This window comes from Apus apus, chromosome 11 (assembly GCF_020740795.1).
Source record: "Apus apus isolate bApuApu2 chromosome 11, bApuApu2.pri.cur, whole genome shotgun sequence".
NCBI classification, from domain to species: Eukaryota; Metazoa; Chordata; class Aves; order Apodiformes; family Apodidae; genus Apus; species Apus apus.
The window spans coordinates 14,102,732-14,127,982 of NC_067292.1; the positions used below are offsets into that span (position 1 = coordinate 14,102,732).

Here is a 25,251-nt window from a genome sequence, read left to right on the forward strand (position 1 = left end):
AAAATTATTTTAAATCTGGATTATTTGATAATTTGGAAAGATGGTTTGTAGAACACAAACTGTGTTGTATGCCTTTTGATTGGAAATAAGATCTGTCAGAATGATCCCCAGATGTAGTTTTATGTAGTTCTAAGCTGCTTGGGTTGTCTGCCTGTATTCCCATAAACTATTCACTATTGTTAATTTTTTTCTATGTTGATATATAGCTAACAGGATGGAAAGGTAGGTAACAGTGATTTTTACACAGCTGATCTTTCTCTGTTTAATGAAAATGTAGCCTTTTTTTGCAAGGTAGTAATCGGGGGGGCAGTACTTTCCTTGCAATATTAGCTAATACAGCTTTTGGTTATGAGTCATTATGGAAAGAAAAAATAAAAGCATGTTAAGACTGTAAGGCTCATCTTTCCACTTACCTTATTAATTTTAATCTGTTTTTGGCCTAAGCTGAGCTTTTTTCTGTGGTCAAGTGCTAAAAGCCTTGTTTAAAACACAATTTTGTGATTTAGTATCTGCTAAAAATGTCTGCTATTGCTAATGTTTTGATAAAGCACTAACCTCGTAAGCTAGAGGGCTAAATTGTTCTTATGACTTCCTTCCTGTCTTAATGGAGAAGTCAGCAAACTTTGGAGCACTTTTCTTGGGCCTATGACTTACATTTTTACATACATTTCCCTATAATAAAATATGAATTTTAGATTTCAAAAACACAAGATGAAGGAATATATGGCTAAGGTTATAAGCTATGCTTATGGAATATGCTATATGGTTTTGTATTGATGCAGTTACCTTGGTTCTGTACTTTACCATAGCTTGTTTGTGCAAGATACTTATTTCTGAACAAGAACTAGAGGTGCAGTCTTCTCAAAGTAGGAGTGCTATCTACTTTTATTGATGGGCTTCCCAGCTTTGCTTTTGTTTGACTTTGGCTAGAATGAGAATATACCTTTTTTGTTTGGGATTTCTTGACCTGGATTTACCGTGTTGTCTGAGTTCCTTGATGTGTCATTGAATGTTCCCTGTTCCTTAGACTGATGTCTGGATTATTCCTGTAGGGTCATAAAAGGAGGGCAAACTGGGGAAGTCACTCAAGTGCTTGAGGGGAAGCAGTCGTCAGGCCAGGTGCTGCTCCCTTTCTGGCAGGGGAAAGGATCTGATCCAGGTGTCGGACCTGGGGGTGTCACGCACAGCTGTGATGAAAGTTTCTTGGGAGTGGGCAGGGTTCCACTCCAGTGCCACAATCTGCCTTCACAGTATAAACTGCAGGAACCACTGGAATTACACACACGTGTAGCAGTATTTAATTCAGATTTTTTTCTCACAGTTACGACTTTTATGTATTCCTTTTTGTTGAAATTGTGTTTCTAAACACATTTTTGTGCTAGCTTCCAGGCTTCATCTCAGCCAAGGGAGGAAACTTTAGGGAAAATGTGTAATCAAACAACACTTAAAATAATGTGCTAATTATTATATTTGCTGTCATTAATGTAATTTTCTGTCAATCTTAATATTTGTTTATTGTGGGTGACTTGAATCCTTGCTTTATGTTCACAGTACAGATTTGTTTCCATCTGTGATGTTGATAAAGCAGACATTTAGTATTCATAGTACATGTAAAACATCTCTTGTACTTGGTATGCTTGATTTGCAGCTTTGATTTGACTTTTTTTTACTTTATTTTGCTTTGTGCATCTCCTGTCTAAGAATTCAGGATTTCATTATTCAGTGTTTTGGGTGAAGAGTTCAGTGCATGTTAGTTTCTGTGTTCATTGTCCCTAGCTATTTTCTAAATACCAAAACTTTTTCTTAATGTTTTCTTTATCTGTACTCGATAACTGCTACTGACACTGTACAATTTGTTTCCCAATGGGACACTTTTTTCTTTTACCCCACTGTTTTGTTTTTTGGAACATCACTTGAACTGTTATACCTTTATTGCAAATCTGCTTTGTCTCCGCACACACACCTTTTTTTAAACTTGATCTAAATCTGAGAGTTTGTGTGAAAGAGAGTCTTTTTTTCTATGCTTGTCACTGAACATATTCAAGCAGTTGTGTCTTTTTGCAAAAACACTGAGCAACTATAATGTTTTAAAACCTAAGTTATTACTGTTGGCTTGTATTAAATTTCAGCTTGTTTTCCCCTCTGTTTTTTGTGCTTGTATATGCTTGTATGTATACTTAAAGAGATGGTGATGAAATGATTGGTATAATCCAACATATATGTGCCTGAATACACATATCATTAAGCAGTAACTGCATTCAGTAATTTTAAGGAGTTGATTAGAATTTTTTTAACAAAAATACATACCAGACATTTTCACTTAAATTTTGTCCTTTCCCTTCCTCGTTTTTGACTTCTGGTGTCTGTGTGCCTAACCTCAACATGGTGATAAAGTCTGTTTTATGACTGAAATAAATGTTACAGCATTTTTTTGGCTGTGTGTAATACATAGAGTAGCTTAAAAATGTAGATGTGCCTGTTTCATGCATGATTTAGGTCACCAAAAGGTTGCATGTGGCTTATGTTTTCCTTACCCTGAAATATTTGGCTGTTAGCTCCTGGATGAAGTGGGCTGACTCAGTGATAGAGATGAATAAAGGATTTGTTATATTGTGCTTTATATTTTATTTCATGGGTTCTGCTTAATTTATTACATTTTTGCCTTTGAGATAGTTTCTCTTTCAGGCATGGTATTTCATGGTGAGAGTTTGTGGAAATCAGTTAAATAACTCAATTTAAAACCAACAGAATTGTCTCAGGGAAATGTTAGTGTAAAAGTGGGTTTTGGATTTGTAAATATTTGGGGAACATGTTACTTGAGAAGTACTCTACAGTCTTTTTCTTATTGGAAACTTGCATGTCTTTTTAAACTGGTATTTAAATGCAAAAATACTTGTTTTTGAGGTTTGCTTAGGGACAGTGTGTAAGATATATAAAATATGTATTATGAAATGAAAAATGGTCACAAAATGATTGATATTTTTTCAGCTTGTGCACTTAACTCCCTTTTGACTAAGAGCATGAGCTAAGCTTTTTAAATAGTTCTTTTTATCTTGAAACCCCCTCAATCCTCCCCCCCTTTCCTGTGCTTGAATACTCATACTTTTTGTGTACATCTTGCTGTGCAACAGCTGGAAGCTGTAAGTAAAGAACTCTCTTTTTTACTTCCTCACACAAGGTTCCCCCCCGCCCATGAAATGACTGGGTTTTTAGGCAGCAAACTTGAAGTGTGATTAGTGGTGGAAGCATAAATCTGACAGACAAAAGATATTAATATTGTTCATAGTGTGATTCTAGCAAGTCAGACTTTTTTCTGGGTTTTTCTTTCTGCAAAATGTTAATAGAAGTAAGAGTACATGAGGTTTCATTTACTGATCTCGGAGGCCCCCAGACAAAAGTGGGAAGAGTTCTGCATATTAACAGTAATTTGGCTGCTGGGAGTTGCCCAAGTACTGGCAGTATGTTCTTGCTTTTACTGAAAAATGAACTAGCAGTTCTCTTTTTTTTTTTTTTTTTTTAATAAGTGTAAGTTGGCTTGGATCGTTCTCAGCAGCCTGTTGTGAAAGTCATCACTTCTAATAGCACAGTGCCCCAGGGACTCCTGCAGGGCATTGACTGGCTCAGTACTGACTCAGATCCTAAATCCTTGACACTGCTCATCTAGAAAAATGATGCAATTATGACTCTCTTCCCCAGTCTGGGAAAGCATCTTGGATCTCCTCATTCACAGCTCCTGTTTTCAGAGATGGGGTGAGTCTTCCCTCCTTGCCTATATTTATTGTTCCCTGTTCTTTAAATTCTTGAATATTTCCTGGAGTTTATGGACTGGGTAAACTGTTAATGACTGGTGTCAGGTATTAAGATAGAGAATTTCAGGTGACCCTGACTACTTGGTTAGCTAAGGCATTGAGAGTTCTGATTTCCTCTGATAATCTCATGTTTACTATTGCTGGCCCCTTCCTAGCATCTCTCCGGGCTGTCCCTCATCTCTGGGCACATGTGGGAGCACAGTTCCTTCCTGCAATGGCCGTGGCAGCATTTTCAGGTTAAGGAGCTCTTCCTGCCCTTGTCTCCTTGATCTGCCTCTGCTTTGCAGTCAGACCCCCTCAGTTGTGCCAGCCACACTGCTTACAAAGCTGTACTGCCCAGTCACTGACCCTGTCTGCCTTTTAGGGAAAAAGAAACAAAAACTAGGAGACTTAAATAGTTATTTTTTTAACTGATCTGAGTGTGTGGGCATAAGAAGAGTGACATGCACATAACAAAGAAAGTATGTAGTGTGGTGACAAGATAGGAGTGGGGAGGGAGAGGGGAAGAAGAGAAGGTTGAGCAAATATTACTGGAGAAGCCCCTTTTGCAAAGCTGTAGACGAGACCTGTGGGTTTAATTGTTTAAAAGGAGCAGCAAAAGCTTCCTCTCTATATTTCTGTTCCTTAAACTAATTTAAACTCTGTGTGTAGAGAGTGATGATTTAGTAATAAACATGTATTTGGTGTAGTAGATACTTATTTGAAGGCATCCCTGATAGTGATGCCTCTGGCTTCACTCATAGGCTCTTCCCCTGTTATATCATGGTTTGTTTGCTTGACCAATAAGAAATAATAAGAAATAATAAGAAAATAGAAAGAAGGAAGTGGTAGTAATGATGCGTGTATCAGCTTGGAGCATATGTAAAATGTAGAGGTTGTGTTAACAGTGTGAAAGGAATGAAAGTAACTTCATTATTTCATCCACTGTTTTGTCTTGCTGTTTGCTTTTGCTCGGAGATACCGATTTCATTGAAAAAACTGGAGTCAAATGAAAGATTTCCCTCCTTTTGTAACCAAATTTACAGCACTGATTCATTGTGTTGGTTTTGTAACCACTGTTTGTCAGTGGGAGTAGAAGGACTGACCTTCTGCTATCCTTAACATCATGCATTCTTATTTAATTAAATATTTATTTTTTAAAATACAATAATATTACACAATAACTTCATTATTATTTTATGTGATATTTAAAGCCCAGCGTTGTGCTTCCTGCTGCAGCTGAACAGACATTCTCCTTCAGGGATTATATCAGTTTCTGTAAGGATTGAGATTGAAGTCCAACAAAAGATTTAAGTGCCAAAGAAGTTGTTTACTGTAATGCTTTGTTATAGTCTAAAATTATGTGTTTTATGAGATAAGTTTATAGAGCTTTATATTCCTAAAATGTCTTGTGAGTGTTCATTTATTTTGCTTGCACCTTATGTGGGTGGATGATGGTATTAGGTCAGTTCCTTTGGGAGAGTAAAAGGGATACTACACACTTGGAGCCAGTCAGACAGCAGGAAATCTGTCGGAGAGCCAAAAGTTAGAAAATGGGTTTTGCATTCTTTGCTTTAACCACAGTGTTCGTTTTTCTCATACAGGGCTAAGGGCTTCAGAAGATTTTGAGAATTTGTATGTGCACAGGATGGAAAGAGAGGATTACAGGCGAGAAAAATACCTCTGGAATTTATTATGCTTTAAGAAGTAGGATATGGTTGTTGAAATAGTGCTCTTGGGTTTTGGGCAATATTTGGGTTTCAGGTCTGCTCTTAAATGGCTGAACAACTTCAGTGCAAGTTGAAAATAATCAGAATTTTGAAAAGCAGTGAAATGCCTGAGACACTAATTAAATGAGCAATTTGTACTTCCACAAGTGTTTCCTGATCTACCAGATAATATTTGGCCAGTGAGCTGTCCAGCCTGTGTTCTCTTCCCAGATCTGCTCCTGAGGTGCTTCGTAGCACAGGTTTTGGTTGAGCACCTTCCCTATGTGTAACTGTATTTCTATGTAGAATGTAAAGTCTTTGAATTGTAAATTATCTTTTAGGAAACTACCACTGGGTCAGATCTTAGGGCTATGGCTTAAGTCCATTATAGTTTTGAATTTTGTTCATGTAAAGTGTTCATAAAAACTTACATTTCTTCCCCCAATGTTAAAAGAAACTCTGGGCTTCTATGGAAATTAGTTGTATAGTTTAATACCATTAACTTTAAAAAGGATATTGCTTTCTCTCAGTTTTGAATTGTTACCTCCTAGATTGTAATTTCTGAGTTTGTCACTTTCAATTTTTTGTCTCATTATGTCATTTGATCTGTGTGTAGATTAATAGTTTTAAGTCCACTTTTGCAATGTTTTCTGTCACCTTGAGCTGATCCTGTGGGGTTTAAGCTGTGTAGTACTCTTCATGCAGGCTAGTTTTTGGTGTATATACCCGTCACTACCAACCGTGTGGAGGTACATGTGTAAACCAGACAATAGTAAGAATGTGCTGAGAGAGAAAGAGCTGTAGACCCACTCTGAGTTTGGTAAATAGTTTCCACTAAAGCAGGAGAGCTGCAGCTGCAAGAGCAGAAACCATGTGTTACTTGGAACAGCCTTATAGTAATGATGATTCTGGTTTTGTATTTCCTTATTAAAAAGAAAAATGTAGCTTTTTAGATAATATGAACTACTGTCTCCTAAGTTCTTAATTCTTGTATCGGGTAGAAAACCTGTAAATACTGAACTTAAAACCACTTCAGCATTGCTACATGACTTTCGACCTGTCAGAGAAAGAAAGATTGTATCAGAGACTCTTGGTGACCTTCTCAGCAGTACTTTTAAGATTGGCTCAGCATGGGTGTGTTATTACTTCAAACTTCCCGCATTCAGCAAGTAGTTACTGCATTAATTAAATTTTACTCCTTAGAGACCAGGAACCAGTCTTTGTCTACAAACCCAGTTTTCTAGATGTATCTAGAGGTGGATCTCGTTTCACGGGAGTTTATAAGACAGTGGTAGCAAAGTTCAAATGCAGCAAGAGGTAAAATGAAGAAGGGAACTGAAGACAGTTCAATGAGTTGTAACATGTACAGTCAGCATGCCCCTTCATGTCGTAGTTTAGGAGCTTTAAAATCCCTTATATGGGAGAAATGAATACACTCTTGATTCTTCCTGTGGTTTTAAATGTAATTTTGAAGGTGGTATGGGAGAGAAAGTTGTACTAGTTTTATCTAATAGTGTTTGGCTTCTTCTGATTTGGTTTATTTTTGTGTTTGGGTGTTTTGTTTTGTTTTGTTTTCTTTGTGAGCATTTGTATTGTTTCTACAATAAACTTTCTTGGACATTTCTGAATAAAGTAAACTTTGAGCCAAGCATTAGTTCAATTTATATTTCCATATACGCTAACTTAAGATAACGTATGAGTGAGTTTTAGAAGATCTGTGTTAGCCAGGCAGCAGACAGAAGCATCTTAGTATTTATCATATTTTTAACTTGATTTATACATTATTGATTATTTTGTAAAATATAATATGAAAAATATTTTAAGCATTTCTGAAGAATATTCTTAAATATGACTACATGTAACTGAGAGGGAAGTAAATTTAGCGTTGTTATAAAATACTGTCTGAAGGATCTACCTGTTAAGATACAGTTGAAGTGCTGCATGGTATTTTAATTACAAATTACATTTTTGTTTTAAAATACTAATTTTCCAGTTAAAAGTATTGTAATGAAATGGGGTTTTTACAGGTTTGATATAAAATACTTTCAAACACATACTGGGTACACATTACACTACTATGTTTTGCCCAAAAAGACTTCAAATGAATGTAATTTCAATTTCAGTTCAGAATTATTAGTGAAGTTGTTAAAAAATTATACAAGAGAGTTCCTGTAAAATTTTTCAATTCTCAGTGTAGACATGATTAATTTGAACTGAATTAAGTTTTTTGTACAGTTGTACCTATTCAGATTGAGAATTCAGTTAGGTCTTCAGCAGTTTTGGTGTTGCTGGTTTTCCTGCTAAGGATAAGCTCTTGAGACTCATGGTGACTTTGTACTTTTTGGTTAATAAATAAACTAAGTAGGTAACCAGAAGCCCTTGGTGCACTCCAGTCTTTCTTTCCAGAGGTTTATGGATGTATACCCTGAACCAGTCAGAAAGTCTGAGTAAGGATGAAGTGAACACTTTTAAAAATAGTACAGAAAGCTGCTATAATTAATAATTTCTACTGATCTTTAAAAAAATTAAGCTACTGGCCAGTATATAAAGTATATCTCATAACTGGATCAAAATAAAAAAGGGAAGGAGATTGCTTTTTTGAAAAAGAAAAAGGAGCTGTTAACTTTTGTATAATGTTGATAACCACAGTGAAATCTGCTTTCATATGCTTGTGAATGTCCAGTGAATGGATGTCTTGAATAAAACAAGACTCAAGCAATTTAGAAAGTAATTCCTCTAAACAAGTGTTACGTTTTAGTATGATAAATCTGGGATTTCATAATGCAAAAATAATCCATCTTTTTGTTCTGAAGTTTCTGTTGCGTGCAGTTTGTTGTTTCTTGAAGATAATGAAGTATCCCTAAAATTAGAGACTTATTGTCATGCTCTTTTCTTCTTTGTGCTCTGATACTCCAAACCTAAAGCAAAGAAACAGTTGTGTACATAGTAATGGACAGAGGTGTTACTTAAGAGCAAAACTTTTTTAATACTGCAGGGTTTTGTGGGTTTTTTTCCACTTTAAAAGAGTTTTAGCTTGATGAAGTTTATACACTTTTTTAAAAAAAAACAAAACAGTATGAACCAGCTCTGTGCTGCAGGTGCAGCATCGATCCACCAGCTCAATATTACGCAAATAACCATTTGGTAGGTGTAAAAAGCAACTGCTGTTATAGCAGCAAGGTGCAGTGCTTGTAACATAACTAGCTAAATGTTCTTCAGTCAAAATGAAAATAGCCTGCAAGCTGTTGCTAGGGAAATAGGTGCCTGTGGTTAGTGTTAAATGCAGAGAGTTTTGACTGTCTTGCAGATCAAAAATGGTTCAAAGTACGTAGCCTGTGTATCATTTTACTTCCGGAAACTTGCTGCTTATCAGCAGACTGGGCTCTGCCTCTGAGGAGTTTCGGTTACAAATACTGAGAGAATCAGAGAGAGTCTTTCTTTTTTTGTTTCTGCCCATCCCCCCTTTGCATTTTGATGTCAAATATTTAGCTCACTAGTTTTCTTTGTTTATAATGTCTGTATATAATAGGAAGTATACTATTCTCAGGATCTGATCCTGAGAACACTTCTGGGGGAGCAGCAGTTTGATCCCTCTGCAACTGAAGCAAAGTGAATTCTACATAGAACTGTTTATCAGGTGCTCTGCTGAAAGTTATGGTTTCAGGCACATGATTAAAAAGTAAAATAATTTTTAAAAACATCAGTGAAACTTCATGAATTTGGCATAGTCCTTAAATTAATTCTCTAAAAGCTAACTGGGTTCACTGCAAGTACGAATTGCTACAATTTGAACACCTTAATAAAAATTAAAACAATAATTCTAGGTCCTATAGCCCCTCTTCGAAAAATCTCTGAATAGAGCTGTTCCTGGGATGGTTTGAAAAACTATCATAGTACTTTTTTCTAAAAGGCATGATGAAATTTCTGGCACATCCTAACTATTTTCCCAGCTGTGTATCAGTAAATTGCTGTCCAGTATTGCTCTTCAGACAGCACTGGTCTGTTTCAAAAGAACATGAGGCATCTCTGTGCTGATAATCAGGGACTCATCCTTTATACTGGGTACATAATAAGGTGAAAGTAAAGAAACACCTTGTTTGGGTATTCAGTATTGAACATGTAACGGATGTTAAACCGTCTTATTTATATCTGCTTTTACACATGCAAAGACACAGCAGATTTGTATCTGCCTTTTCAGATGAACATCTGCTTGATGTCTTACTGTTTTTTCTTCTCTCTCATCTGACTCTAAGGCTGCCAGAATGCTTTGTCAGGATCTTGACCTTTTTCTTAAGAATCACCTCAATTTTCCACTTCACTTTTATAGATACTGATGCCCATTGACCTTGGCTGAGTGGAGCTAACTCCTGGCCAAAAGGTAATGGAGTTTGATCACAAGTGTCCTAGGGTTTAGATCTGAACCTGGGCATTTAACCCCCTCTAGCAGTGCCTATTTTGAGTGGTGATTAAAATAGTTTGTATATCCTAGCAAAAATTTAACAGAAAACTACTAGAGGTTTATTTGAATTATTTTTGCAGTAAAGTTCTTCACATCCACTCTTATTTGGGCAGTTTCATTTGCCTTTCAGTTTTCAAAGTGGGTTTCCAAAGCAGAGCTTTGGGGTGAACAACAAAGTAGGTGTTGATATTCTCCTTTCCTGGCACAGTTAGTTAACTCATATCAGGTTTCCCACAGACTGCTTAATTCCACTTTCCTGCTCTGGGCCTCAACTTCTCTGGGTCATTGTTTCAACACTGCTGTATAACTCTTTATTCCCTTTCTTGGTTCCTCTTAATTTCCTCACTAGCAGTAGTTAAGCCTTTAACCAGAGCTGCAAGTTACAGGGAGGGAATGGTTTGGTTTTTTTAGCTGGTTTTCTTTGCCATATTGTCATATTTTCTGATCTGTCATCCAAAATCCCAAACAATATTTTATGCTGGTTTGAACGATACATTATTTTATTAAAGTTTTTTTTTTCTTGGGGTGTGTTTTTAATTGTTGATATTTGATTTTGTGTGTAATAACACATTAGGGCTTTCATTATTAAGTATGCTGTAAAAGTTAGTGAAACATTCTCCTATTTTTAGCAGAGTATCCTTTGCTATCCCTCAGGCCTTGCTTGAAAAGCATTGGGATCAGTTAGCATAAAGATGATACCTCATCAGTCTATAGCCTTCTTTTTAGACATTTCCACCCATGATTAAGTATTTCAAGGTATATTCACATTGCAACTTGCCACAGCATAGTTAAGGACATTTTCTTCCATTGATTGTCTGGGTAAAAGGTTCTTAATATGTGGAAACAGATTGAGTAGTTTTTTGTTGTTTGAACTAGGAGGGGAAGAAATAGAAACATTAATTCTTGCAGTGATCCTTGGAGTAAAGATTCCCTGTCTTGTTTCAGGTTGGTGTGTGTGATACATCAGAAGATATAATGTCATACCTGAGTGGGCTGCACTCACTCTACTGCTGGAGTTTCAAAATCATTGAACAGACCATAGTGGAGAAACATGACTTTTGCTGATGAATTCTGTGGCCTGCAATGGTAAGCAAACAAGCACATATATTTTTATCAGTAGTTTCAGTAAGATTTAGGACCATAAAACCCCAGAGTCATTTGTTTTACATAGCTCAGCATTACAGTCCGGGTAAAAAATGCTTTCTCAGTGGCTGCACACAGTCCTGGGCATTGCTGAGATACTGATTAGGGACAGACTTTCTTAGGGTAGTGGCTTCGTGCTTTGCTATCTTGGAAAGTTCTCCTGTGGGCTTCGTGTTGCTCTGAGGCAGTTCCTGCATAGCTTTTTAGAAAAATGGCTTTTGTTCTATCCTGAAGTTTTGCTGTGGCTACCATATTATTTCAGGTTTTGGTATTACCTAGTTCTGTTTTAATACTAGTTAATTGGACTTAGTGTTAGCAAACCCAAAGGATAAAGCTGCTTAAGGAGAATTTAATTAAAAAATGTCTTTTCATTTTGGCTAACCTGGCAAAAGCCAGGTGAGATACCCATATTTCCCATGACGAGTTTGCTTTACAGGTTGCAGGTTTCCAGTACTCTGTTGAGGGTTGGGAACAATAGGGATAGCTGGCAAGCAAAGCTTTAAAAATGGTAAGATGAAAGTTAAGATGAGACGAGAAAAATTATAGTGATTAGGTAGGTCTGTGTTCAGACTTTCCATTAGCTTAGTAGACACTCAAAACTTAGCATGGAAAAAATGTCCTGTGAGACATGTTGGTTTTCTGTGGAAGCTCTTGCTGCTTCGGCACAACTTGGCTCTTTCAGTGATCTGAGGGGGTTTACTCAGGCACTCATGAATGCTTGACTCCTTTGGGATGTCATCTAGATCACTGGAAAATACGTATACAACTCCTAACAATTTTGAAGTGTGTGTTCCTGTCAAGTGGGACTGAAAAATACAAGATTTCAGAGGCTTGCATTCCATTATAATTGTTTTATTTCATAATGTGTCTGAAAAGGTATTTTCTTAAACCCCGTGTTAAATTTTTTAAGACTTTTTAAAAGGAACTGTGGGTTTGACTGCTGTTGTGTCCTGAGGTAGGATATGACTGTAGAAACAAATCTTCTATTAAAAGTGTAGATATGTCTCCTTGGTGGTGTTTTTAATGCTTATACCTCGAAGGGAGGAAACTTCCGTGTTGCTAGTGTTAGTTTTAGTTTTTTTGGCTGTCAAGTACGGATGTGGTGATGTATCAAATGTTGAGTAGCTGACGTGATTAAGTTTGGGGAACAGTAAAACTCCCCTGTAAATAGTGTACAGAAACAAGATTTTTAAAATGTGTAGTTGATAGAGGACTCACTCTTGTGAAGTACTCACCTTTAAATAAAGTTGGGGATTGAATTTAATCTGTCTCCCTTCTTCCTCTTTGTTCCCTAAATAATATGAAGGCTTTACTTTCTTAGAAGGCATTTTATACCGTAAATAAAATACTTGTATTGTAGTATCACCCTGCAGCACACTGCTCCAGGTCCTGCTCCACAATTGTGTTCTTTCCATTTTCTGTCTCTTGGCCTTGGGCTGAGGTTTTATTTCCAATGTGAGATTGTCATGGTCTGATCACTATGAGAGGAATGCTAATCTGAAGAATGATGCAGGTGATACTGTTGAGTAAACAGAAATTCAGACAGAAACAAGCATTTTGGCCTTTGGCAGCAGACACAAGTGGTGCCATTTTTACATTGTGGTTTACTCTTGCATTTTGGCTATGCTGTTTGGCAAAATGTATTTTTTTTAAAAGTAAGTGGTTCTATCATAGAAATCTGTACTGATAACAGAATACAGTAGGAATATAGTGCAGATTTATGCTTTGAGCAGCCTTAGAGGTCTGTTACCTACTATTCAGTGACACATGTTCGGTGTACATGTCAACATTAGTTCACCCAGAAAATTACAGACTAGGAAAAATAAAATCAGATTAAACCAAAATGGTTCTTGGCATCAGTGCATTAGTTGAATTTCAGCTGTCCATATGAATGTCTGCTCACTTCTGGAGATACTGCATATAGGAGAGAGAGGTTTTTATCTTTGAGCTGCCTTCTCCGTTTTACTGGTTTTAGTTGGACTGTACCTAAATAGCAAGGGATTTCTTATCTTGCTCAGGACAGGCTTTATCTTCTTCCCACCCATAGCATGGCCCTTATCCCTTGCCATGTTATGATTGCACCTGTTCTGTGCAAATACACTATTTACCCTAGAGGTGGGAAAGATGCATGTTGAACTGTATGTTCAACTATGTTGAACTGTAACACTCCCCCTAAACAACTATGTGAGACAGGGAAAAAAATCAGAGTAATGTGTGCTGCCCATTACAGGCCTGTTCATGGTGATTTTGCTTGTTTTATTTCAATATTTTTTTTTTAGTTATTTTTTGAACATCCATTGGCATACCTAGCCATAGTTAGAAAGGTCAAATTACATCTGGTACCCTGGCCTTGTCACATCATCAGTCTATACTTCTTGATTGCTTTAGTGAGATAGAAAAGTTGAGGCATATTTTAAAATATTGCTATGCAAATGTGAGCAATTTTATTCTGTATGTAATTAAGTAATTTTATGGAGCTTAGGAAGTTTGTCAGCCTCTACTAGCTATCTCCAGGCAGGTGGCACAGGACTGGAGTCCAAGTGAGTGAGGCTGCCTCCTTTGGGAGCCAACTGTTGGGCTCAGGTGTTTGTGAAAACAGCTTCTGCCATTTCACATCTTCCATTTCTACTAGTGACCAAAAAAAACTGTTTTCAAATTATACAACTTGTTATTCCTGTTTTAAAGGCTGTTGTGGAACAGATGTCGTGAGAAGAAGCAATCTACTGAAATAAGAATGTGAATAAAAGTTGTTTCAATGCTTTCTTCTATCACTATCATTGCCATGGCTCTCAGTGTTCAAGGGCACAGCCTAGGGGATGTAGTGTGGTTTTTTCCGATTGTTCTGACATGTGGAGGGATGTCTTCTGCATGCTGATTGTTTTCCAAAAGACTAGATTTTTTGCATTGATTTGGCTTTTTAATGTAAATACAGTTTTGAGTGATGATGTATAAAGTGGGTATATTCACTTTTTGTAGGAAAACAAAAGCTAAACATAAGTAAGATTTTTCGGTTTTGGAGAAGGAGCTTTTCAGAAATTAAATGTAATTAAGGAAGTTGAAATCTCACATGAAAACCTTCAAAATATGTTAAAAAATGTTTACTTTTGTAAATATTTCCTGTGGTGACTGCTATAAAGTATATTTGGATGGCTAACATTCGTTTCCTAGACTGAATTAGTTGTGGAGTCCACTAGACTGGAGATTATTTTTGCCTGAGATTCATAATTCATCTACTAATCGCCTTCAATTAGTCTACTGGATGTTTATAGATTCCTGATTCCCTTTTAATATCTGCTAATGGATAATTATGGTCAGCAATCATTCTTGTAATGGAAATTGCTAAAGTAATTTCAGAAACACTGTTGTCATTTGTGTGAAACACAAACTGTATCTTCTGTCTTTGGTGCTGTAGTATTTAAAGATGAAAAACGAGTTCTACTTGCTTTTGTGTAGCAGTTACTGAGAGGAGTAAGTCAACGGGTATCACTGCACTTGGTTCTTGCTGTTAGGGTTCCTCTCAGTGTTTCAAGGGTGAGAATGCTTTTTAGTAAATGGGTCCAGGTGAGCAAGACCCGAGTCCTTGGCAAGCAGACAGCTAAGTGAAAAAATAGTTTGGAAAACTGTCCAGGAGGTTGTTGTGGATGTGTTTGAGAATACGTGTGTAGTTTTGGAATAAAGAATGGATCTAAAGTGATAACAAAATTATTTGGGTGATAGTTGGCTATTAGAATTGAAAATACAGTGCTGATGCACTGGGGAAAGTAGTAATAATCTATTTAGAAAATAAGATGGAAGGAAGAATACTCCGTTTAGTAACTAGCCTTATTACGAAAATATATTATGAAAATATGCCTGCAGTGCAAGTGCACAGGCAAGGGAGGCTGTTACCTAGCGATACATTACATATTGTTTATGACGAGGCTGGAGATGGGAAATGAGGGAAGTCCTTGCTGCTTTGGAGGCACAAGGAATTGTGTTCTCACCTCATCAGCTGGTTTGCCTCATCTGCCCTTAACTTTATCCTTTGTCTCAGTAAAGGGTTGGTTTCTGTGATGCGTGTTCCCAGATTAGTTTTCCTTGTGAAGAGACCTGCTTTTTGAGCTACTTATCTTGAGCAAACAGCAAAAGAAAGAGGCTTCTCTGGCTTTCCTAATACTTGTTAATGTAGCCCATGGTATCATGTTTCAGTTTTCTTTAAAGCACTTTGTCTTTGTAGGCTCTGTAGTACTGTCCTGACTTTTCTGCAGCTGTTGAGTCCAGGCCAAATGTATTGACACAAAACACTGTGGGCAGTTTTTAACTAGCCCAGGAGAACAAAAGAACTTGAGTGCAAGCCTAGTAGCCTAATGAAATGTTTTCTTTAATATTTTTTGTAACAAAATCCTATGGCTTTGTCAGTAGGAGACCAGAGAGTTTAGTGATGCTCAAAAATTCCCATCTGTGGGAAGAAAAGCATAGAGCAGCCAGAAATACCCAGATTTGTGGAAGACAGAGATGCTGTCCCTTTGGTATTTTTTTGCTCACAAGTGAAAAGTCTCTGTGCGTGTGCACCAGGTCTTGCCCAGTACTTACCCAGTTTTTCATTGTGGAATCTGAACAGAACATTGTTCCCAGTGGCTTGGAATACAGTAGATTTGGAATTAATGTTCTGGAAAGAATCCTATTGTCCAATTTTTTATGCCTATCACATGTCCAGTGTTTGTTCTTACATATTAATTGTGCAAATTTATCTGACCAAATGTTTTTCATGGTAACTGGCATGTGGAGCTCATCCAGAACTGACTGAATCGTATTTGTTTGGTAGACATTCCTGTAGGTTCTCAGTGCGGTTTCCAGCCTATACTGCTGTGGTTGTTGCTATGATATACTAAGCTGGTTGACACATTGTTCCTTCTCCTTTCTAGTTCTTCCAAACACAGTGAAGGATTCTAAAGAAATGAGGCTGCTTTTTTTTTTTTTTTTTTTTTTTTTACAAAATGATTATCAGAGCTGAATGGGTTTATGGCAAGTGCCCAGATCCAGTCATCATCTGGCTTGGTGTATTTGCCACTGGTGCTTCCAGGAGTGCTGTTTGGTTTTTGTGGCATGTTGCTGTTTCAGGGTTACACTTCTCTTGTGGTGTTAGAATGGTAAGTCTCCAAGAAACGATGACCAAAAACAGCAAAAGAGATTCTGTGGTGCACAATGCTCCCATGATCCTTAAATATATAAACAGGAGTGTGTTAAATTGATGATTTTACTCGTGTGTGATGCCGTCCATGACACAGAATCTTTTTCTGTTTCTCAAGTCTGACTACGTTTTGAGAAGGTTGCTGAAAAAAAAAATCAGAGAAAGGGGGAAGGGGCACAAAGAGTTATGACCTTCAGCTATGTATTAACGTTCCTTAAAAGAAGCTTGTCTTGTATGTTAATGGAAAGAGGTAGTGCCAGTAATGGTGGAAAAAAAAAGCAAAAAAAAAAAAAGCACTGAAGTATAATTTTTGTGCTAATGGGTATATTTCTCATTTTGATTGTAAGATGATTGGCAGGTTGTTATTTTTGTCACATGTAAAACTGTGTTTATTCAATTAATGCATAATTGCATGCTTCTCAAAAAGCCAATTTCGTGTGTTGCAAGTAATTTGCAATTTAGAAAATATTTAACTTGTACCGAAGGAGAACAAGTTGCTCTGTGATACTTTTTAAAAAGGCACATGCAGTGGGACATGGGGTACAAACTGAAGCTAGTTCTGAGTTGAAGTATTAGTCTCAAAGAAGTATTTATGCAGTGTATTAGAGATTCTTGGTAAACCAACCAAGTACTTTTGGGGGGTTTCTTTACCTAAGTTTTGAGAAGAAAATACTATGACCCATGAGTAAGTCATAGTTACTTGTAATGTATATCTATGAAGATCAGCAGGGGAGTAAACAAATCAATCAGATAGCAATCTTTTTTTCTTGCAATGGATTAAGCCATTGAGGAGACATGTCCTTTTAACTTGATGTCCTGTAAAACTCTTAAATAATATTCAGAGACAATTCCAAGCTGGCATTTTACATCTTTTTAATCTTTTGAACACTGGAAAACCGAACCACAGCGACACAGTACAGTAGACTAGAGGTTGTGACTAATACTGTATTTTCATTGACATGGTCAGAAGAATAAAGTACAGAAAGCAAGCTGTGAAGTAATTTTTCTTGGATTTCAATATGAAGTCTCTCCTAAGTGCTAAGGTATGACTGCTTAGCAGAATTAATAATTTTTAGAAAACAGACTTGCTAAAATCTTTGGGTTTTTTTGGAAAAAAAAAGCTGTCTCTCAGAATACCTATTATCATAAAAATTACCCTCAAAATCATATTTCTGCAAATATGTTAAAATAAGTAAGTTTGCAATCACTTGTATGACTTGTAAAATACACTAGGGCATGATTTAAACATTTCAGTTTCTTCTTGGCATCTCCTTTAAACATCAGTGATTTCTAAGATGCATTCACACACCTTTGCAAGAGCATTATTATGCACATGCAGATGGTATGAGCACCAGAATAATTTTTTTTTTCAGGTGAAAAAAAGGCTTTGGAAGGCTTTTTATTATGCAGAAAAGCTTGGTAATAACCAGTACAGCTAAGGTATGAGGTCTACCATTGACCATACACAGGAAAGATGTATTGAAACATGATATTTTCTTTCATTTTTTTTTAATGCCTATGTGTGTTTATTCTGGGTGTTAGTGAATAAAACTGATGCAATATGGTATTCCTCTTGTTGTGATTAATCGAAGTTTGTGCTATACTCTGGACAAGAAGTTGTAGTTACTTATTTTGCTCCAAAAGTTCACTTTTTTTGTCCAGTCTCATAATTGGTATATCTGGTTTTGCCTGCTTGGTCATTAATAGTTGGGTAGTGTGCTAGTGTTTGGCCCTATTTACATAGGCCTGTTTACAGTATGTTTTTTGAAACTTTTTCCTTAACACCATTTCTGGTTGTAGTGTGAGTGGTATTTAAACTTGTGTGGTTAAGCATTTTGCCTTTTGAGAGTAATTGGCTAGGATTTGGCTTTTCTACAATTCAGGTTATTTCTCCCAGGAGCAATGGCCTTGGGCACCATGGTGACAGCAGTCAAATGGCAAAGAAGTTCTTGTCCTGTTACCAAGTTCTAATAAGACTTCTGAAATCCTGTTTTTCATGCTTTTCTCCATCCCATCCCCCTGTGTTTTGTTTTTTTTTGTATTATGTCTCTTGGCATTGAGTGAACTATGTTCATGAATCTATTTGAAAAATGTTGGTCATTAGCAATTAACAAAACAGTTCATTCCTTAATGTTCATTGTTACCTGAACACACCTATTACCTTGGAAACACTATTAATTAGAGTTGAATGGAACATACACAACTAGATGTTAAGTATCTTTTTTCTTTAAAAAAAATACAAAACAAAACCACTTTAATTTTACCTTAGCTATATTCTTTTCTCATTTTCTATGCATTTTAATTGAAATGTGAAAGGAATAAAAAAGACTACTTAAAAATTAAGATGCATGTTTTAAAAAAGAATATAATGTGTATTATGATTAAACATATTATATGTAGATATGCACACAGGCACCAACATCACTTCCAAAGAGTTATTAGTGTACGGTTACACAGTATGCTCAGGAAAATGATGTAATTTGCTCAAAAGGAGACAATAAACCTACTACATTTTTCATATGAAAATGTTTCAGTTGCTAGAGGAAGGTGCAATGGGGTGTGCAGAGCAGCCACTGGTGAGCACTGCCCCAGCCCTGCCTTCGTGGCTGCTGGGCAGGGTTGCCCAAGCACGACGTCTGGGGCTTCTGCCCCACCAGCAAGGAACAGCTTGAGCTCGCTGGTTAGAGCATGCAGAGAGGAAGATTAAAGAATATCTTGGGTTATTTTTGTTGTTTGTTTGTTTGTTTTAAATTGGGGGACATGGTGTACACCTAACTGAATACATTAATTTAATAATACTGTTTCTTTGCAGAGTTCATCCCAGGAAGTGAGAGTCAAGCTTATGGAAAGGAGCTACAGACACGCAAAATAATAATTAAAAAATAAAACCACATCAAAAACTCCTATCTGCACAAGTACAAGTTGATCTAGACGCTCATGCATAGAGCTGATGATGAATTGCTTATGGCTTTGGGGAGGCTAACTCTTTTGCTTTTGGTTGCATTGGAAATCTGAATGCTCATGAGAAGTAAAATCAGAGAACGTGGGTTACTCAGTGTGCTGAAAGATTGCAGAGGCAGCAGCAAAAAGACAAAACTTCTCTTTGAAGCAGTAGCTTCAGCTGTGTCTTACTGTGTGCACTGGGAACTGAGAGAAATAGCAGCCAACCTAGGAGAAAATGCCAGCTAAAGGTAAATACTTCTTCAATGAGAACGATGACTGCAGGATATCAGACCCACTCTATGAGAAGTACCACTATACAAGCCAGCAGCATCCACTCCTACTATTGCTGCTCTTCATTGCAATCATCTTCTGGACTACTCTAATTATAATCTTTTTTGTTAGTCATGTGAGTATCCTTTTTTCATTGTGCCTGGTGTTTTCAAATATTATGAGGAATCACTGTAACAGCAGATGAAACCTTTCTGGCTAAAGTTTTTGAGCTACATGGTATCAAAGATGCAATGTTGAAAGAAATCAAGTAGTTGCATGTGTGATGCTGTGCATGTGTTTGAAGGGACAGGGAACAGTGTTGTCAGGCATATGCACAGTTTTGGTAAGGATGGTTCTCTCCTTCCTGTATGTTATGAACAAACCATAATCTAGGCTAAATAAAGGAGACAAGGAAGAAAGAAGAATATCAGTTAAAATGTCCTACATTTTTCATATTTTCTCTTTAGAATCATCTAAGAAAGGTAAAATATTATATGTAATTAATTGGTTATTAATTCCTGAGAAGATTTTTTTAAAGGCATCATAGATACTATTCACTCTTTTTTTTTTTTAATAATAAAAACACAACAACAATCTCCCAGTGATCTGCTGAATCAATACTTACTTATCAAAGAGCAGACATCCTATAGGCATAGGAAAGATGCAGCTTGAAAGATTGTGTAGCATAATATGATTTTCTGTAAATAAATTAGTTTTCTTTCAAGCCGTTCCAGTTAACAGCTGGTAAAAAGGGGAGTTGATTTAAAGATGAAGTTGTAAAAAGGTAATAAGGAAGCTGTTATAATCCTTCATTGCCTTCTAACTCTGCTTTCCAAATATTGTGCTTCGTGATAAACTCTCTTTAAATCTCGCTTTAGCAACAAATTAATCTTACCAGTTGCTCTTGTATCCCTTTTAGCTTTTATTTCTTAGGAAAGAAGTAGCAACACAGTATGTTGAAGTAATCTCCTGTAAAACTTAGTAAAAGAGCTGTTGCACTCCCTTTTAGCAAAGCTTGAACTCCTTAAAAGTATTTTTTTGGTATATCTGCATTGTACAATGTAGTATAATTAGAACTTAGCTTAAAAGACAAAGCCAGTATTTGGGAAATAATAATGGTGTAACTGGGATAGCCAGGGTGTTTGTAACAGTGTTTATATTATCTCTGTCTGTGTGACTATCGAAAAGTGTTAATGCTGCCATAGCTAGACTACTTAGGAACTCAGGCTAGCATATTTTAAAGCTGTTTAAACTGTTTCCAGAAAACTGAAAATGCATTTTACATTTTTTTTCTAAAGGGGACATTTAAATCAAATGTAATACTTTGTTTTTCTTTTGCAGAAAGCACATGATCATCTTGCCTTCATTATTGCAGTATGTGCTGCCCTTGTCATATTTGCAGTCCTGTCCTTACTTTTATGTATTGAATCCCTGTTTCGGAGGTGGCTAACAATATTTGGAGTTCTGATTTGGATTTGCTTCTTAATCGTAGGATATGTATACCTTTTTGAAAAAGAAAATGATTATCAACTGTGGGAACAGGTATGTATATCTTGTTTCTTCAGATTCTTACATAGAACTGGTAGTCAATATATGTTGATGTGTTTGTGTGCTTTATTTTTCTGAATGTTATAACTACATTATGATTTTTTCTTGCAATTCAGGTTCACTTTCCCAAGTAGCTTTTATTGCTTTTTTTTAGTCAATTTTAGTTTGTATTCTCTGTTACAATGAAAATACAGCTCAGCTGAGAAAACTGGGTAAGTGGGAGTTGCACCTTTAAGTTGTAATTAAAATGTATTTTTATTTAAGATTTTTACTAAATTATATTTACTGTGAATTAATCTTTAAGAAATGTTTTCAGTAACAATACTCGCTTTGTTAATTTGTATGGGTCAAAGCAGTTTTCAAGAAATGCATAAAGAACTCTAGAGCTGGGTGTGCCCTAGGGAGCATGTTTTCAAACCAATGGGAAAGGTGAAGTCAACAATAAGAATTAATGACACATCCTGGCATAGCTGGGTGGGGCTAAAGTTCATTGCTCAGTATCTCTGATTTCATTATGCAAAAAATGTAATAATATGTAGGAAACTCCTCCTAAGGAGGAGTAATGTAAACAGAAGAGTTTTAAATAAAATAAAAATTACTTTTTATCTTGTTTTGCTGACTCTTCCCCTTCCTCTCTTTATTTCAAATAAAGATATAAATTATCAGTTAAACTACCAAAATCTGATTTGTATTGTGGCCTGGATCCAGCAGTGTGTATTTACAGTTGGTATTCAGTATTTCTTACTTAAGGAAGAATCTATTACCTTAATAATAAAAAAATTTACTTGTACACGTAACAAAGCAAGATTTTGTTTTCTGCTTTCAGTGCTGCAAGCCAATGTCTTGTGCTGTTGTCATGTGGTAATGATTCGTTAATGCTGATGTAAAGCCTAAAATACAAAGAGACCCTAGATTAGAAAGTAGAAGTGAATTGGTTAATTTCAGACTTTTATCTCAAGTTATGAATTTATCACTAAGTGCTGCTGTTTAAATGCAGGTATGACTTTTGCTTGTCCATGCTTATAAAATTATTACACAGAGTTCAGAACATTGTGTGATAGGGATTGCACATATGGCAGAAAAAGATCTTTTTAGTACAGCTAAAATAGTAAAGATTAACATGAAAAGATTACTTTGTTGAAAAAAACAACACATTGTATTTGCCTGTTTGTTTGTTTACTGCTGTCCCAGACAAGAGATCTATTCTGGAAACACATTTAGGTGCAGTCTGGGCCTGGAGACTTCTTGAAGGAAGCTCAAATCTGGAATGGCACAAGTCGAGTTGCAGTGATGAGATGGAGTTGAGCCAGGAACACAGCAATGGTTTCCTCTGATAGGGCTGTTAGTTTATATATATATGAGCTAAACACTACAACAAATCTATAAATATGGATTTAAGTTTTATAGACCTTGCTTCTGATCCCTAGCAGTTTAGTGGATCATTGTGCATTTGGTAAAATCTGTGCAGCAAAATATGTAGTTAGTAACAAAAAGTATTATTCTCTTGTGCTGGTACTAGGAAATATTGCTTGAATTTCTGGTTTTTATCAAATATGGAGTACACACACGTGATCAGATTATATTAAATTATAATAATAACTTGAAGAAGGTGAGAAATTTGATTCTATTCAATATAGCTATCCTTACAACATACTGTTCCTGATATGTGATGTACAAAGTGTATCTTCAGCAGTAATGGATACATTAAAGATGAAGGGCAAGGACACCTGAAAAAATTAAAGGTGCTATGTGATGTTAAATTATCATCTATTAATCTATAGCTGCTAATTCCCTCAAAGCTTTTAGGACTACCACTGTCCTTACATTTAAAACTGTGCTTTCAAAACATCAGTGTTTAATTGTTCAGCTTGAAAATGAGCAAGAATCCTGCTGTTTTCCCTTTTTTTCCACAGTGAGTTTTGGCAGAAACCTAGTAATAAATAAGGGTGATGTTTTTATTTTTAAATTTCTGTCTTTCTTTCTTGCCAAAGGTGCCATTCCTTCTATTCATAATCTTCACGGTTTATACCATGCTACCCTTTGGGATGAGAGGTGCTGTCATAATTGGTGTTCTTTCTGCTCTCTCCCATATTATTGTTCTAAGTGTTGTGGTAAGCATGACTTCTCAGGAAAATAAGGAATCCTTTCTATTTCAGGTAAGGAAATACTACTTGGTTAAGTAATTAAATATCCTAGTCATGTTATTGTTTGATACTGGCATAACTATAACATTCAGAGAAGTTCCAAACTTCCACATGGATGTTCCAAATTCATGGATTTGGAGCTTGAGCCCAATATGTTCTGCATGCTTTTCATAAAATTGCAATTATTTTCATCTAGTATGCATTTTGGTTTTCTGACCTAAGAGAAGGTAGCAGAAATATTATTTTAGTTTTTTAAACTAAGTTACTCAAAATATGACAAACTGTCACAATCGTTCTTTGCAATCTGTGCTGTTTCAGATGGGTTCTATCTAACTTAATCTGGCACTGCCTACAGGGTGGATCAAAAGGGCCATTGCTGCCCTGGGTAGTCAGCAGGGCCTGGGAATGCTACTGGGTGCTTTAAGGGTTCCAAACACTTATTAATAGGGAGTGTTCAAAGGAGCACCCCAGCTCTTCTGATGCAGGTGTGTGTCAGACTTCACATAACATGCTGGTGCATGAGTTTGTAGGCTGATTTCTCCCTATATCAAGCACTGGTACCTGCAAATAAATGTTAAATGTCTCATTATAGTACTGTATGTTCACACAGGAATGTCTGTGACTGAAAGTTAGCTTCTATTTCCCAGGCATATCCTGGCTAATTGAAACACTATGATTTGATGTGTGACAGTGTAAGATAAAACTGAACATGACCTGAGTTTTAATTGTTTTTAAAGGACTAGTACGTGTATTACTGAAGTATCAATGACTGTTCTGCAGTGGATAAGTATTTTTCTTCTCGTTGCAGCTGCTTGCCAATGCTGTAATTTTCATTTGTGGTAACTTGATGGGTGCATTTCACAAACGCCAAATGCAGGTTGCTTCATGGGATTTATATAGATACACATTAAAGTGCATTCAGGTCCGAATGAAACTGAAGATTGAAAAGAGGCAACAAGTGAGTGAACTAATTCCTGTAATGAACTGGTTGTTTTCATTTCCAAAGTCTGTGTAATTTTAGAAGGTTGGTGACTAATGCACTTTGAAAAGCTTGGTCCAATCTTTGTGGTACCCACCTAGTGCCAAAAATAAAAATTGTGCCAATTGTAACAAAAGAAGGAAGTTAAAGAAAGGAAGCTGTTCTCTGTGTCTTGTCTGTATGAAAATCACAGTATTTGTAACAAGAATGTAATAGCCAGTTATTTTAGTTACTTTCTTCTGAGTATATAATGTGGCTGGGACTGACCCAAGTTAACTTAAGAGAACATGTCCTTAATGCCCTGAAAAATACTTGCAAGGTGATTTCAGCAGTTAGTTTCATGCTTCCCTTGGTTGCATCTTTTTGTTTTCAATTCAAAAGTTTTATTTGTTCTTTTATTTTCTTGTCTCAAAAACTGCTTTGCTTCTGCTAGAAGGAGAAAATCGGAGCCTAACGGACAAAAAAATTTGTGTAATAGAAAACAGTGTTTATGTATTATGTTTTTTATTTCCATAAACTCCAGTGGTATTTAAAGAATAAGCAAAGAACATGGATTTCATACTGAGGAAGGACTGCAAAGAAGTATCAAAGCTGAAACTAGGGTGTCTGGTATAAGTAGGGTTAAGAACAGCACTTTTAGAAGGCTGGTGTGTACCAACTTCTCTGCCCACTACTTACTAGATAAAAAGAAGGGGCTGAAAAGTGACTGACTGTGAAAATGAAAAGAAAATGCCACACTGCTAGTGCAGTCTGTCCTCTGATGCTAATCTTGTGAGATGAGATGACAGATCTGCATTAAAGTCTTGGCACAGTTTCCCCACACAGCAGCCAGGGATGTATCTAATCAGCTTACACAGGCAGCGTGCTCTCATTCTTTGGGTGATGTGGTAACTTGCATGTTGTTTTGGGGTTTTTTTAATGGTTGCTTGTGAAGTGCAGATATGTTTAAGTCTATGGACAGCTTTCTTTTAATCTATGTTGTAATTTGTCACACAACTTTGAGTCTCCTTTTTGCCACCCACTTTTCCTCCGTAAAAATGATGTGAGAAATGCAGTTCAGGGTTCAGCATCACTTCCTTGAGAACTGTAATGTGTCAG

General features: G+C 36.4%; 1 protein-coding gene across 4 annotated transcripts in view; it reads left to right on the forward strand.

The window, feature by feature from the left end:
* The window catches only part of ADCY7 (adenylate cyclase 7), a 65,313-nt gene that overhangs the window by 15,442 nt on the left and 24,620 nt on the right, over window positions 1–25,251 (forward strand). For 3 of the 4 annotated variants that reach the window (XM_051629523.1, XM_051629525.1, XM_051629526.1), the window contains exons 1-6: window positions 3,715–3,750; window positions 10,902–11,042; window positions 19,082–19,618; window positions 20,824–21,024; window positions 23,022–23,186; window positions 23,983–24,132. In XM_051629523.1, the coding sequence (XP_051485483.1) occupies window positions 19,448–19,618; window positions 20,824–21,024; window positions 23,022–23,186; window positions 23,983–24,132 (687 nt within the window). In that variant the 5' untranslated portion in view covers window positions 3,715–3,750; window positions 10,902–11,042; window positions 19,082–19,447. Of the gene's footprint in view, window positions 1–3,714; window positions 3,751–10,901; window positions 11,043–19,081; window positions 19,619–20,823; window positions 21,025–23,021; window positions 23,187–23,982; window positions 24,133–25,251 lie in introns of those variants that run through there. The other variant, XM_051629524.1, reaches the window with a different exon arrangement.